The sequence below is a fragment of the Nycticebus coucang genome, chromosome 22 (assembly GCF_027406575.1).
Source record: "Nycticebus coucang isolate mNycCou1 chromosome 22, mNycCou1.pri, whole genome shotgun sequence".
NCBI classification, from domain to species: domain Eukaryota; kingdom Metazoa; phylum Chordata; class Mammalia; order Primates; family Lorisidae; genus Nycticebus; species Nycticebus coucang.
This window is the reverse complement of record NC_069801.1, coordinates 1,600,394-1,615,861: the sequence shown is the minus strand read 5'-3', so window position 1 is coordinate 1,615,861 and position 15,468 is coordinate 1,600,394. Positions and strand designations below refer to the sequence as shown.

Sequence of the window (15,468 nt, the reverse complement as noted above, 5' to 3'; positions counted from 1 at the left end):
CCCCTCCCCCCCTTTTCAGCGCAGCTCGTAACTGGCCCTTTAAGAAAACATTCCCTGCTCGGCGCTCCCGCCCGGGGCCCGCACCCCGGACCCTTTAAAAGGACCCAGGTGGCCCCGGAGGCGAGATGACCATCCCCCCACCCTGCCCCAGCGTCTCCTTGCGCGGCTGCTCCTGTCCCAGTCCGGGCGACGATGGAGTGGCGGCTGCGGTTTTCCACGCGACTTCCTTGGATCTCCCGACAAACGCGCCGATAGTTCGGACACGGGTCCAGACGGGCTTTTCTCCGTTTTACTGCATTTTATTACTAATTAAAAAGCTTTGCGTTCACTGTCGCCCCGGCCCGCTCTTCTCCTGAACTCTTTCCCTCGGCCCCCGCCCCCTCCCTCTCCCCGCGATCGCCGGCGGGGCTGTCCCGGCCCTAGCGCCGGAACCCGGCTCCTCCGAAGCCCCCTCCGGGCCCCGCCGCCCCCCTCGGGCCTCTCGGCCCCCGCCTCCGCCCCTTCGCCCCCACCCAACGGCTGCTGCATCGGGCTTCGCGGCTCAAAAACAACAGCGGAGGCGCCGCCAGCTCCGCGCTCCGCCACTGCCCAGGCCGGCGGGCGGCACTCGGACCGCCGCCCTCGGTCCCGCGCGGAGCTGCGGAAGGAAGCGCGCCTTACGCTGGGGGCAGCGCGGGGGCGGCCGTCCGAACACTGCGCGTCCTCGGCTGGGCGTCCCAGGGCGCCAGCACCTCTACGCCCTGGGGGCGGGCACGCTCCCTGCTGCCTCCGCGCCCCCGCCCGGCTGCCGCCGCGCCCCCCAGGTGAGTACCGGGGTGTGCGAGGGCAGAGCTGGGCCACTGTCGGAGACCACGGGCCTCTGGGGACACTCCCCTCTGGCCTCTCGGGGCCCAGGTGCGGAGTGGGCGGGAGAGCTGGCGTTGCAGGTGGAGGAGCGCGTCGGGCGCTGCTCAGGCGCTTCCTGTGGCCCTGCTGCCCTCAACTCCCGCGTGCGGCAGGAGAGGGGGCCTAGTGGGGTGAGTGAAGATTCCACACTTGAATATGTGGAATTCGAGAATGAATTGGAAGTAAACGGAGGCGCTGCCCTGGCTGGGTCCCGGCCCCGCGCCCTTCACGAGCACTGAGGTCTTGACCCGCGGCAGGACTTGGAGCTGCCGCAGCGTCGGCCTGAGCCCCGAGCAGGGGTCGAGCCCGCGGTGCAGGGTCTCTGTCTCCCAGGGAGGCTCCTGGTCGTGCCCTCCCTCCCCTTTGTTGTGCGCTGGGACCTGTAGCAGCTCCGCCGAAACCTGCACACGGAACTCCGCGCCTTTGCGTTAAAAAAGGTGAAATGCAGCGGCCCAGGAGAAAACCCGCGAGACCCGGGCGTCCCGGCAGAGGCGCGCGGATAGGGAGGCGCGCAGGGCCGACGCCACCCCTGAGGAGAAACCCAGTGGGGCCGGTCTTGGCTTGAGCCAGCGGTGGCAATGCGCGGGACCTTCCCCTTGCGAGCCTCCGAGATCCGCAGCTGCTTCTCTGACCGGATTCGAACCCTGATGCGGCTCCTACAGCTCGAGGGAGCCCAGTTGCGCACCCTGCTCGTCACCAGGACGGAGGATGTGCCCAATAGCTGCAACCTCCGCTGTTTCCCGGGTGAGTGTCCCCGCGGAGGGGCCAAGCGCACTGGGGACACAGCCCCACTACCCCTCCAGCCTTGTGGGTGTCTATCACCCCGTTACCCACCCTTCCCGCACCTGAGCTATCATTCCCCAGGGGCATGACTGCGCACAAAACTGCACAGTTTACAGAGCCCAGATCTGGAGGTTTTGATGACTAGGGAACACCTGCAGCCCCTGGCTGGCCCCACCTGGCTCTGAACCTGCTCACTCAATTTGGGGTAGGAGGTGCTGGAGCCCAGGAATATAGGAGCTACCCTGTCAAACCCTAATGCTCCAGGTGGTGGGCCCAATCTGGCAGGGGCTGCTGGCCAGAAGGAACTCAAGGTCAACCTATATCTCTGTGCCCCAGGGCCCCCTGGCTCCTGTCTAGAGCTTCCCAAGAGGGTTAGTATAAGACGCAGGGAAGCAACACTTGTGTTTGTGAAGTAGCAGAGAGGGCCCTTTCCCTGCCCTCAGTCCTGCGCCCAAGACTGGCCTCCATTTCCTCTGTGCTGGAGGCAGCCAGAAGCTTCTAGGTTGTGAAGGCCCAGATTTCTGGGGCACCCAGCTTACTCAGGGTTCCTCCCTACCCCCTTCCGGGACTCGGATGGAAATTCTCAGAACCCGGGCAGGGACAGGCCAAGACGGACGTCACAGAGGCTGCACCTCTGTCAGGGCCTAGAGAAGGCCTGGAAGTAAGCATGGCTGTTTTGTCTCTTCGTTGCCCACTGCCAGGGCCATTGTGATGTGGACTGGGGCACTGCTGCTCTGGGTCTGTGTGGAGAGGGGTATCTGGGGGTCAAGGCTGAGCAGGGAGACAGCTGAGCTGCCTAGACCCCAAGGTGCTGCAGGCGCCCAAGCAGGCTGTCCCCAAGGCCTTGGCCCTGCCGGAGGTTGGGTCCTGGCCTGGCCAGGCCCTGCCCCCGCGTGGCCAGACTTAGAAGCAGAGAGTAGGTCAGGCATGGAGTCGCCCTGCACAGAGGGAAGGTCAGACAGACCCCTGTCCTCCCTGGGGCCCTGTTCTGTGTCCTTGCCTGGCAAAGAAAGACTTTAGAGACTTGAAGGAACAAGTGTGGAAAAGTGGGGGCCACATGGGGAAAAGGTTGATACTAAATGGTCTAGTGGCAGTTTTCAGGGCTGATGCCAAGCCTCAGGGAGCCCAAACTGGGGTGACGTGGTGCCCAACTCCCACTGACCTCCCTGGGTTGTCTCAGGACAATGAGTGTGGGTTGGCCGAATAGAAGCCCACTGCACCAGAGTTTCAGAACCAACTCCATTGCTGGGGGGTCAAGGCCACAGCAACTTCTGCTGGGCCCGGGGCACAAAGCCAGTCCTGAGCACCCAGCGTTTCCAGAGACCAGAGACTCATGATCAGATTAGCTCCTTTGGCAAAAAGCCAGAGCTGAGAATGAGAAGAGCTGGTCCTACAGGGCTAGACAGTGAGTAAGGATGGTCCCAAGCCTTGGGGTCCCCCAGAAGTCCATGAGTAGTAAAACCACGCTGACCTACCCTGCACTCCCAGAGTCCATGAACGCACTCCAGGGCTAGAGGGTCTGCCAGGCTCTGTACCCCAAACCAACTGGTGGTCTTCATGCAAGGAGGTATTGGGTCAGAGCCCCCAGCCACCCTGCCCAGACCTTCAGGACCTAGGAGCCTCAGCTGCCCCCTGTGTGTGTGGGAGGTGGGAAAGTGTACAGACCAGTTTCCTTTCTCCCTGGTACTGGGACTTCTTTCAGATATCCCCACGGGATTCTGTGGATTCCAGATCAAGTTTTTTTTTTTTTTTGTAGAGACAGAGTCTCACTGTACCGCCCTCGGGTAGAGTGCCGTGGCGTCACACGGCTCACAGCAACCTCCAACTCCTGGGCTTAAGTGATTCTCTTGCCTCAGCCTCCCGAGTAGCTGGGACTACAGGCGCCCGCCACAACTCCCGGCTATTCCAGATCAAGTTTTGCTCATCACTACCACCCTCCAGCTCCACCACTGGTCCTCAGTCCCCACAGAAAAACTCTGGGCGGCAAAGAGAATAAAAGTTTGTCTCCTCTCGTGTAGGAATGTGTTTTCCTCAGAAATCTGGAACTGTCCCTCACCCCCAACACCTGAGTCAGGTCAGCAGGAGGCTCTTGCTCCCTGGGCATGTATTCTCCTGCCCTCCCCTGGTGAGACTGTCTGCTAGACTTGAGCAACTACAGGCTGGGGACCACTGGAGCCTGGAGGTGAGCGGATTTGGTTCCCACTAGGGAGAAGTGAAGGTTGTCTCTTGGACACTCAGCAGGGGACTGGATGGGGGCTGAATGCAAATGCCTTCAGCTTGGGGTGAGAAGCTGGCCCCTCCTGAAAAGCCGTTTCTGACCCATGCAGGCTTCTGAAGTGACCCAGCCCCAGGGCTCCACTCCACACGGGGGCTGCAGGAGCTCCCTGGCTCTGGTCAGTGTTTCAGACCCTCTTTTGACCCTCTTCCCATCCCAAGACAGGAGAACCTTGCTGTGACCCAGATGGCTTTGAAAGGAGAGGACAGGACGCAGGTCCCCAGTTGCTGATCCAGGGAGCTCAGAAGCCTGGTGGGAAGCTGTTCCCTGCTGTGTCCAGTCTCGGGTGGGGCCTCCCAGCACCAAAAGAAAGTTCTAGGACCCAGAATAGGTCACTGGGAGGGGTGGGGACAGTCCCAACCAAGACTTCCCAGGAATTTGAGCCAAGTGGATAATTTTGAAAAAAACCCAGATGTTTGGAAATTGACTTCTTTCAAATGCAGGAAGGCGGTTGTGCCTGCAGTCCGGCAGCCTCCTCCGGGAAGGGCCCCGGTGCGGTGGCGGCCAGATCGCTCGGCAGAATCCCTCTGCCTGGTTTTGTGTCTGGAGTCCCGGCCAGGGTGCCAGGCCCACCAGAGAAGGTGCCGGCATGCCAGGGGGTCTTGGGAGCTGCAGCCAGGTGCACTTTGGAGACCCAATCTGCAGTTTTTTGGTTTGCTTTGTTTTAAGAGATTGCGACTGAACCTGAAGCGCTCCAACCTCCCTCGTTTGACCCTATCCAGGCCCAACTGGGCTCTCCAAGAAGTTTCGGGAAGCCTCCAACGACTCCGTCCCCCCTACTCCCACCCCCCGCCACGAGTTAGTGGATCAGGGGAAGCCGCGGGGCTCCGTCAACCACCCGCAGGCTCCGGCCACAGGGAGCAATAAACGGAATCCGCTTCCCACGCCTTCCCTCTCGATCTCCGGATCTTTAAAAATCCGCCAACGAATCCCAACGTCGGGTTTGTGCTGCGTGTACTCCCGAGCCACGTGCCGACCCGCGCCCAGCAGGCCGAGAAGGTGGCTGTCGGCTCCCGCGCCGCAGCCCCGGCCACCCGCGCACACACGCCGCGAGCAACTTCAATCCCCGGGGCGCCCCGGTCCTGCGGCGACCGCGCAACGGTGCTCAGTCAAGGTGGCGCAGGGGCCCCTCCAGAGCTCTGCCAGCATAGACGGGGTCGCTGCTTTTGGATTCCACCTCTGGCTGCGCGTGGACGGAGCCCAGGCGGCAGAATATGAAGCTGCGTCGCTTTCCGGACTTGCGGCGAATCCCGGGATCGCCAGATCGCCCGGCGGGAGCCCGCCCTCTGCATGCTAGACGGAGCCCAGAACACTGGCCTGCCCGAATCAGCTTGTACCTGAATTCGTATCTCCGTTTGCAAAGCCGCCTCCTCCCCGTCCGTCCTCTCCGCAGTGAACAGCCCCACACATCTGACCCTCTTCGTGTGAAACCGAATGTTGCCTTGGATTCAGTGGGGTGTTAAACTGCGGAGGAGCTGGATAGATTTCTCTCCAGGCCTCAGCGGCCCCACCCGTGAAATGGGACAGGCCATGTCTGTTCTCTCAGCGGTTAATCATGGAGCTGGCAGGAGAAGAACGGGGTGGGTGGAAACAGCAGGAGGCTGCCAGCCCACCCCTATGGGGCTAGGTTGCTCAGTGGGGGTCAAAGGCCTTGTGGGACCCACATTACCCTTGGAGGGTCTTGTCCTCCCCTCCCTCCCTCTGCCTGACTTCCTAGCGTGGGCCCAGCTTCCTGGGGGGTCTCCCCTCTGACCCCAGACCAGGTCTGGCTCACCCAGAGCTTTTTCTCAGGTTCCTTTGGGCCCCGTAGGCCCTGGTGCTTACTGTACCAGGCTCCAACTCATGGGTGGCACTGCCCAGCATCCCAAGTCCTGCCAAGGGACAGAGAGAGGGAGAGGGAAGGAAGGCTGGGAGGAGGAGGAAGCCACCCTGGGGTGGGTGCTGTGGCTGGGGGGAGGAAGAGCAGGCAAGGAAGGGCCAGGTCCCCCCTGAGCTCTTGGGAGGGAATGTGCCACCTCCATCCCCCTGTGGACTGTTGGGTCTTTGGGGCAGGGCTGGGACCCTGGGGCACAACCTTGGGAGCTGAGGTTCCACCAACTCCCCTCAGGGTGACTGCAGAGGACTTGAAGGTGAGGGAAGCAGGTGGAGGGGGTGTGGCCTGGCAAACCTTCCTGCCTGCCCCCTTCCCTGGGCTGAGAGAGGAGGGAGCCTGGTAGCCAGGGCGGCACCCCTCCCCCACCCCTCCCTGCTTTGCTTTCTACCAACAATCGTGGGCAGCGTGCAGACATAGACGGCTCTCAGAGCCTGTGAGAGCCCAGGACTGCCCTGGGCAGGGAAAAAATAACCAGTTCTGCCGAGTGACAGAAGATGAAATCAGCCACCGGCGTCCTCTCAGGAAAGCGCTGTGCCCATTCCTCAAGGCTGGAGAAAGCTGGCAGGCAATGACTGTGCAAGTGACTGGGGTCCCCTGTCTGGCGAGGGCTGGGCAGCACCCTCATCTCTGCCCTTCCCTCTGCGTCCTGGGGTCCCTTGGTCTGTGCAAGGCTTGGTACCGACCCAGTGAAGGACATGGTCCCTGCGGCAGGGGATAAACCTGCACTCAGCATTCTGCTCCCTGCAACTCCCACAGGTCACCACATTGAGAACCCACCCTGAGCCAGGCCTGGGTACCAGGGTGAAGGAAGTGGCTTCCTGGCTGTCCTGTGATACCAGTGGAATCATGATGTCACTGCCCATGGGTGCCCAGGGATGGGCATTACTTAGGAGAGATCCGTGCTCCCCCCATACACACAATCTCCCTCCCTCCATGCCCCTCAGCCAGTGGCCCCAGAGCCAGCAGACAGTTGGGGGGCAGGAACAGAGGAACAGCAGCCTAGTCAGATCCAGCTTCTGCCTCAGGTCCTCTGGACCCCATGGTTAGCTTCTCCAGCTTCCTGGGAGTCCAATTTCCTAAAGTAAAATGACGTGACAAGCCAGGCTTGTCATGCAGGTGGAGCCTGGCCCTTCCCCGGTGCTGCAGGGGACAGGGAGCCCGCCCTCCGTGGCTCTCTTGAGTCAGGCCCTGGGAGGCAGCTGCTGCCTTGTTGCACAGACAGCAGGAGTCCTGGCACCCCCCACTCACCCCTGCAGACTTAACTGGCTCAGGGCCCTGGGCCAGGCCCCAGTCAGGCCCCACCCCCTGACGTTGCCCTGCCCCAGTCAGGCCCCGCCCTCTTGACCTTGTCCTGCCCAGGGCCAGCTAGTCTCCTAGCAGCTGCAACCAGTGCTCCTTGACGGTCTCTGCTCCTGTCTAGAACCAGCATTCATTCATTCATTCATTCATTCACTCGTTCCTTCCCACAGGACAGGAGGTGCTGGCAAGGCCCAGTGGCACTAGAACTCAGAATCCGATGGTGGTGCGTGGAATAGGAGGGTGAATCTGTCTCCTCTCCCAGACCTGCAACCTCCTGGCATCTTATGAACTTCCAAAGCCCAGGCTTTGGCAACTGGCCCAAGGCCAGGACTGTGCTCTGTGCTCAGTGAATGAATGAAGGAGTCATGAATGAATGATTACAGAGACCTGAGTAAGTAAAATGCTTCCCTTGGATCTCTGCAAGTGGGTTTCAGCCCAGGGAAGACTGAGGGCGCTGAGGGCAGCCTTGCAGGACACTAGTGATGGAGGGAGTGGCCTCAGGCAGAGACTGTGTGACCCACCCCCTCCCAGGCTGAACCACATCTTCTTAATCTGACCAGGTCTCACATAGCTGCCCCTGCAACAGGGGAACCCAGCAGGGAGCAAGCCATGCCAGTCCCTTGCATACATATTGGGAAAAGGAAGCTGACCTCCTCAGGGGCCCCGTGGGACCATAGGGAGCAGGGTAGGGATGGGGTCAAAAGGAGTATTCCAGAAGACAAGCCCAGTCTAGCCACAGAGTTCCCTGGCTGGAGTGTTTTAGCTGAGCTTCTATTTCAGGCAGAGTTCTGGGTGTAACCCAGTCTGCCTCCCACCCCTGGGTTGCAGCATGGTGCCATGGTGCCAACTCACAACAGTCCCATGCCGTGGGCACTGAGATTGTTCCCACCTTACAGATGGGGAAACTGGTGCCTGGAGCCTGGAGCCTCTTGGCCTGTCCTTCAAGACATAAGTAGGATTCAGATGAAGAGCTCTGTGACCACAGAGCCTGTACTCCAGATGACGTATATGGCAAGGGTAGTGCTCTCCAAGGGGCTCACCTGGGCCACCATGAAGGGTTCTCCACCTAGGACCTTCTTCTGGGTTCACGTGGTGGCAGAAGTGTGAGCTTCAGAGGGCACTTTGCTCTCCTTTACCCATGTGCTTCCAACAATGGCCAAGACATTTATTTGCCTGGGTCCAGAAAGACTCAGCTATTTGGAGGTTATGTTTCCTGAGTTCATCCACTCACTGGGAGTCTGAGGCCCCTTCCCACCCCCCCACCCCCACTGTCGGGGTGGCCATCCTGGGACTGTGTTGTGGCTGCTCAGCCAGCGGCTTTGGAGGCTCTGTTTGAGACTAACACACCAAGCAAGCCAGGCTCAGTATCTGGGCTTCTAGTCAGGTATTTCCAATCATAAAATGTGCCATTAAAAAAAATATATGTGTCAGTTAAGTGTGTACTAAGCCTGGACCACATGGGACATGGTTGTTCTAATAAACACGAATAAGCCAGTTTTCACATTAGAGAAATAGCAGTTTCTTGTAGAATTGTGGTGCTTTTAAAAGAGGTTAATTAATAAACAGCAGGTAATTGTTCGTGGCACATTGTGGCAGAGGGTAATTTTCATTTTAGAGGATGGAAGGGCCAAATACCCCTCCCTACTCAGCATTTTTCTGTAATAATCACCTTGGCTTCACCTCTGGCTTTAATTTTTACAGCTGGAGCTGTTTATCATCACTCCAACTTTCACTAAAAAGGAAAAACTATCACTTAAACAAAGCCATTGAAAACTCGGCATCATATGTGGATTTCTTAACATAAATAAATCATACAAACCAAGATTTATGTTCCTGGAATGATGTCATTCATTGAAGACTCCTTTCCAATCAAATCAGCGCTCAGTGACTTTCCCCTGCTGCATGTGCTTTCTGCACAATAAGAATGCCACGCTCGGCCATCCCTGACGCTCTGTTTTCTCTGTGTTTTTTTGGCCGGAGACATCAGAAAGCTCTCTCCCTGGGCCAGCCCAGCAGAGCCAAGCCTAAATGGCAAAAACAGTTTTAGATGCACAAAGTGCTTTCAAAGCCTTTGCTTTTGAACCGTAAGTCCGAGGTTAAAAAACTGTTAAACCTTCCCTAAGAATTTGTGCAGACCCCAGCAGAAGTTTATGGTCGTCCTGGGCCTCCCAGAGCCTAGAACAAACCTCGCTGCAGAGTAACTCCTCTGCAGAAGCTTAATCACACGGAGGTGAGTGAGAAGCGTTAAAATCACCACAGATGGGTAAATAAGGTGTGGCTCATCCCTGCACCCGAGCAGCCTTCAGCTGTGGTTAAGGGGAGAAGCGCTGCAGTGCCTTACACCGTGAACAAACATGTGCTCAGGGAAAGAGGCCAGTCGCGAAGGGCCAGATATCATCTGACTCCATTCCTGTGAAATATCCAGAGTGGGCAATCCTGTTGTGGACAGACGATAGCTTTGTGGCTGGCCCCTGCGGAGGTTGAGGCAGTTGCACCTTGGGGAGATGAGGCTTCCAGAGCAGATGCTGGCACCCCAGGAGAACCTCAGTGGAGAGCAACAGGAGGCCTGAGCTGGCCAATGTCAGGTGTCCAGCAGATTGCAGTATGAGTCTTCTCTTCCCTAGAGAGACACACCTTCATCGCACACCTACCATGCACCGGGCACGGCTGTAGGTGTTAAGGCTGCAACAGTGACCAGGGCTCACCTTCTCACGGAGAAGGCAGTAGGAACCAAGGTATATAAGAGCCTGGCGTAACAAGCTAGAACATTCTAGTGCAATGGACAAAAAAGAAGGAAGAGAGGGGAGGACATGGGCACAATTTTCAACAGGCTGGTCCAGAAAGGCCTCACTGGGATCGTGGCATTCAAACAGAGATGTGATGAGCAACCACCTGCACATCTGGGGGAACAGCATTCAGGCAGAGGGAACAGCCAGGGCAAAGGCCCTGAGGTGACGCTGGCCATGTGGTTATAGCAAAAGCTTGGACGGGGGAGAACAGAAAAGCGTAGGGACAGTGAGGGTCCAAATGGAGGTTGCAGGGGGAATTATGGCTGCTAACGCTGACCTCAAGTTAGGCGACATGTCCTGGAGATTCTGGGTGGGTCCAGTGTAATCACAGGGGTCCTTAGAGGTGGCAGAGCAGGGGAAGAGAGTCTGTAGAACCAGGTGACATGGGAAAGAAGTCTAGCTGGTGTCAAAGATGGGGGAAAGGCCCATGAGCCAAGGAAGGCGATTGTGGAGACCTCTAAAAACTGGAAAACGAGACAAAGGATTCTAGAGCCTCCAGAAAGGAAAGCAGCCCTATCTGTGCCTTGATTTCACCCCAGTGAGACCAATTTTGGACTTCTGGCCTACAGAACTATAAGTGAAAAAATTTGTGTTGTTTTTAAGCCACTAAGTTCGTGGTAATTTGTTAGCATAGTGATAGGAAGTTAATGAGAAGAGGAAACAGATTTTATCTGCTCGTGGTTAAGACAAACCAGGTGAATTGAAGGTTCAGGGACAGAAACCATGGTGGGGTAGTCCCACTCCTGGCCCCTTAGCCAACCTTGTTCCAGTATGGACTAGGACCTCTGCATTTTGTCCAAGGCCATCAGCCTAGGAGCTCCAGGGCCACCCTGAAGGGCAGTGTTTTTCAACCTATTTTATCCCAAGGCACACTTGAACCTAGAGTTAAACTTCCACACTTAAATTATGTCGATCAAAAAAAAGGGTAAAAAAAAAAAAAAGAATATACTTACTGTGCTATGAACTTCTTTTGAAAATAATTTATTTTATTTTATTTTGTAGAGACAGAGTCTCACTTTATGGCCCTCAGTAGAGTGCCGTGGCATCACACAGCTCACAGCAACCTCAAACTCCTGGGCTTAAGTGATTCTCTTGCCTCAGCCTCCCGAGTAGCTGGGACTACAGGCGCCCACCACAACGCCCGGCTATTTTTTGGTTTGCAGTTCAGCCAGGGCTGGGTTTGAACCCGCCACCCTCAGTATATGGGGCCGGCGCCTTACCGACTGAGCCACAGGCACCGCCCTGAAAATAATTTAACTAATCATCTTTAAAATCTTTCATGGCACACCAGTTGAAAATCACTGCTCTGAGGAGATTGCTGTGGGTCTCCTACTATCTACAGACTATATTTTCTTGACTATTTTTCTCATTTTTGTGGAGCACATCTTCTTGCTACTTCTGATAAAGGATACATGAGAAACACAATTTTTAGGACTTTGCGTGTGTGAAAGTGTCTCTATTCTTCTGCCACGCCAGAATGATAGTTGGGCTGGGTATAGAATTTCGGGTCAGAGATCTTTTCCTTCCTTAAGACTTTTAAAGAGTGCTTCCCCATTGCCTTCTTGCTTCTAGGGCAGCTCTTGGGAAGTCTGAAGAGATTCTGTTTCCTTAGGCTTTGTATGTGACTTGCTTTTTCCTTTTTGGAATCTTCCAGAATCTTCCCCTTTGCCTCAGGGGTCCAGTATTTCACAGTGATATGCCCTGGAGCATGTCTATTTTCATCCGCTCTGAGCTTTCACACCAGAAACCTGTGTCCTTCAGCTCTAGGAAACTTACCTGAGATGCTTCGTTGCTGATCTTCTGCTCTGCTTTCTCTCTTTGTTTTTGGTACGCGGTAGTTGTGTGAGCTTTCCTCTGCTGGCAGAGCCGGTGAGCTGTGGGTTGGTCTCTGTCTCTGAGCTATCTGCCAGCGCTCCCTCACTGCTGGTGGTGAGCAGCTGATGGCAGACCCAGAGTAAGAGGGGGCCTTGTTGCCTTTGAGATTCATAGCTGGGTGGTCCTGAGATCCACGAATGTCAGCTTCTTTAGAGAGTAGGAGGGATCTGGCTGCCAGTCTTCTGGGAGTCAAGTTGGGGCTGCAGCAGAGACTCTGTAGACAGCTGCCTGTGTCCTGGAGAATAAGCCTTTGGGCTTTTGCTGGTGTTGGGGATGGACAGTAGCTCCAGGGGGAGTGGGAGGGAGCTCAGGCCCCTTCTCTCTAGCCTGTACCTCTGGTCCTGGGGATGCTCTTAGAGCCAATCCTGAGTTTTGAGGTGCTCTTTGTTAGCAATCTGGGAAAATCTCACTTCTGGGTCTCTGTTCTCCTGCCTGGGACCCAGCAGCCCCATGTCCATCTGCAAATCAGCTTTCAGAAATTAGTGTTCAAGTGTCCTACCCCATCCTCTGCACCCTTATGGGTAAATGCTTCTTAAAACCTCTTTCTTGCAGGAGAAGTGAGACTTGCAGGGGGGCACTATTGAGTAGGTGTATGTTTATTCCCCGTCTCTACCCAGAGGCTTTTGTGGCTATTTTAGGAAGGCCATGTCCCTTCTTAGGCCCAGGCCTAGTGCCAAGCACAGCATCCAGGGGCTCCAAACCCTGCAAGGTTCTCTGGGTCCTGGTCAGTGAACTTTCTAGAGGTTTTCCCATGGCCCACTTCTGGCAACAAAAGGAGCTGATGGATGAAATTGGTTCCTTTCCTAGAACAGAATGCTAATCAGACCATGGACATGGTGACTTGATACACACTCGCTGTCATGCTGGTATGTCCCTAAACACAGGGGGAGACCTTTAGGAATGTACTAATACATTGAAATATTAATGGTGGCTTTTTTCTGAGTGATGGGATTTTAGGGTATTAAAACATTTTTCTCTGCCAGGCACAGCAGCTCACACCTGTGGTCCCAGCTGCTCAGGAGTCTAAGGCAGGAGAACTCTGGAGGCCAGGAGTTAGAGGCTGCAGTGAGCTATGACTATGCCACTGCACTCCAGCCTGACCTGTCAGGTGACCTGTCAGGTGACCTGTCAGGTCACTCCAGGTGACCGAGAGACCTGTCTCGAAAAAAAAATTTTTTTTAGAGGCAGAGTCTCACGCTATGGCCCCAGGCTAGAGCACCATAGTGTTAGCCTAGCTCACAGCAACCTCAAACTCCAGGTTTCAAGTGATCCTCTTGCCTCAGCCACCTGAGTAGCTGGGTAAAAACACAATGAAAAGTTTTCCTCTGTTTTGTTTATCTGAATTTTTGTTTTCTCTAGTTGATATATATTAGTCATATAATTGTTACAATGTTTAGAAATAAAAACAAAATCTTCCCTGTCTCTCAAGAGCAGCTTCTGGAAGCTTGTCCTGATCCCACTATTGTGAATGCTCTCTGCAGCATTTTCAATAAAAGTTTATTTTCTAAATGTTAATTTCTGAGTTTGTCTCTCTTCTGACAGGGTGCAGACAGTTGGGGACACACTGGAGCTGGACACTGGGCTTCCCAGCCTGTTGGGGTGGGGGTAGGGTGGGCGGCAGGAGGACGGGTCCACCATGGCCTCGCTGCTCACCCAGCTTGTCACACTCTCCAGGCTCAGTCTCCTCATCTGTGGACATGACAGCCCTCACCTCTGGGCCTCTGGGAGGATGAAGGCCGAGGATGCAGGCTCAGGATTGAGAACCACACCCAGAGCAGAGGACAGACCCCACCACCACCAGGCTGATTTTGTCAGATTTTAAATATTTGATTATGGTGAAATACACATAATATACAATTTACCATCTTAACCATTTTTAAGCAGACATTCATTGGCACTAAGCACGTTCACCTTGTTATCCAAACGAGTCTCTTAAATGCATCATCTCCCCAGACCTCAGCTCTGACCCCGTGAAAAACTAACTCCCCCTCCCCCCCGACCCTTCTGTCTCTATGGAGTCCCTGACTCCGGGGGCCTCCGAGGAGGAGAATCCTGCAGTGTTTGTCCTTCTGCAACTGGCTGACTTCACTTAACGAAGTGTCCTCGAGGCCTCCGACTGAAGCAGGTACCAGCATTTCCTTTCCTTTCCAGGCTGAGTGATGAGTGGGCGCATTCGCCCGCCCATTGTCATGGGCACAATGGCTGCTTCCACTTGCCGGCTGCTTTCCTCGTGCGGTCCTTCTGGGCCTGGCTCCTCTGTCCATCCCTCCTTCCAGATGCTGAGCCCCCAAGGCAGCATGGGTCCTCTCTGATGTCACCCCTTCCCCCCATGGATGTGAACTGGCCATCTTCTCAGAAGAAAGCCACAAGCCAATAATGGACAATTTTACCTCTTTGTTGAGAATTAACTCACCTTTCGTTTGAGGCTCAATCACTAGGGGTCATCTGGGGCTCCAGGAATTCCTGGGTCATTGTCCCTGATCCTGTGAGGAAGCAGGGGGTGGGTAAGAACCCCTCCAGGGTGAGGGGAGCTGGGACTCTTTGCTGAGGACTCAAGGGCAGAGACCAACCTCCAGTCTGTCCCCCCAATTTTGTGCAGGCTCCAAGCAGGTCCTGGGAGACTTGCTAGCAGGAGAACCCAGTACCTGGCCCACTGTCTCCTGGCTCCATCCAGATCAGCTCCTCAGCCTTGAGGGAAGGAAGCCTGTGCCCCAACTACCCTGCACCCCCTGGAAAGTGTGGGTGCTTGGAAGCTGTTTCTGGAAGCAGGTGACTGTGAAGTTTGGAACTGATCAGGTGAGCTTGAGGGTTTCTGCGGCCTCACTAAGGGGATGCGCCTGCTGGACATGAGGCGCTGGCCTTACAGGCATAGAGCCAGCAGGCCCCATGCCTGTAGGATAAAGGAGGGGAAATACAGGCCAGAGGGTACCAGGTCAGGGCCCTTGCTTGTGGGGCCACCCAGGGCCTAGCCACCCCTAGCCTGGGTTGGCTCCTCACAAACACACACAGGGAGTTTACCGGAGCTGAAAGGCTGCCTCCTCCAGGAGGCCCCGCCCCTTCTGGCCCAGTGGAATTGGTCCCTTGCTGGCTGAGTCCCCTTTGGGACGGCTGCTAGCAGCCCAGGTGCATCTCTTCTCAGCCCTGACACCACCCCCAGCAGGGGGAAGGGTCACCAGCAGATGCGCCTGTGAGGAAACTAAGGCAGGCTGCCCTCAGACACTTCCTGGAGCCCTAAAGTTGAGCCTCCCTGGAGGTGGGGCTCGGGCAGGGTGGCCTGGGGCATAGACCAGTTTCTTACACCCTACCCCACTTGAACTGGGGTCGCCCTGCAGACTCAGCCTGGGGTGTGCCTTCACTTTCCCTCCTGCCCTGGACATGCAGATCCCCCATCTTCTCCAAAGCAGGGGTGTGTATGTAGGGGGTCACCATAGGGGCCAAGTGCTCCCTGGTTCCCTTCAGGTGTGGGGCAACCAGAGCAGCTCCTCCTCCCACGCACCCTGGGCGGAGCAAGCTCTGCACCCACACCCCTTCTTGTGAGACACAGGCCTCACCCCCCACCAGGAAGGCATCTCTTCCCTGTTCAGGGCAGCTGGCACCTTCTTTGCCCATGGCCACCATCCCTCACCTGCACTTCTTACCTCCAAAGCCTCCTGGCCAGTCCCCAAATGTCTGTCCCCCACATATAATCT

At 56.1% G+C, this 15,468-nt stretch overlaps 1 protein-coding gene across 11 annotated transcripts; it reads left to right on the top strand.

Annotated features, from left to right (window-relative positions):
* Nucleotides 1-963: 963 nt before the first annotated feature.
* Nucleotides 964-14,575, top strand: LOC128575070 (uncharacterized). 11 transcript variants are annotated; one of them, XR_008376916.1, is made up of 7 exons: nt 1,464-1,629; nt 3,687-3,850; nt 3,996-4,061; nt 4,387-4,524; nt 4,613-7,506; nt 13,454-13,904; nt 14,379-14,575. XR_008376916.1 is itself a non-coding variant. In XM_053576348.1 (5 exons), the coding sequence occupies exons 1-5, from the start codon at nt 1,464-1,466 to the stop codon at nt 4,744-4,746; spliced, it is 693 nt and encodes a 230-aa protein (XP_053432323.1). In that variant the 3' UTR covers nt 4,747-8,943. The 11 variants fall into 11 exon arrangements, 5 of the variants coding, with proteins under 5 accessions (XP_053432326.1, XP_053432323.1, XP_053432322.1 ...); XR_008376914.1 differs by lacking the exon at nt 14,379-14,575 and having other exon boundaries at nt 13,454-14,296; XR_008376915.1 differs by lacking the exons at nt 13,454-13,904; nt 14,379-14,575 and adding an exon at nt 8,817-8,943.
* Nucleotides 14,576-15,468: the final 893 nt, after the last annotated feature.

Coding starts and splice junctions, on each gene's coding strand:
- LOC128575070 (XM_053576347.1), top strand. CDS start 1,464: ATGCGCGGGACCTTCCCCTTGCGAGCCTCCGAGATCCGCAGCTGCTTC. Junction 4,062..4,386: donor GCAGGAGCTCCCTGGCTCTG/GTCAGTGTTTCA, acceptor TTTCAAATGCAG/GAAGGCGGTTGTGCCTGCAG. Junction 4,525..4,612: donor TGCCAGGCCCACCAGAGAAG/GTGCCGGCATGC, acceptor CTTTGTTTTAAG/AGATTGCGACTGAACCTGAA.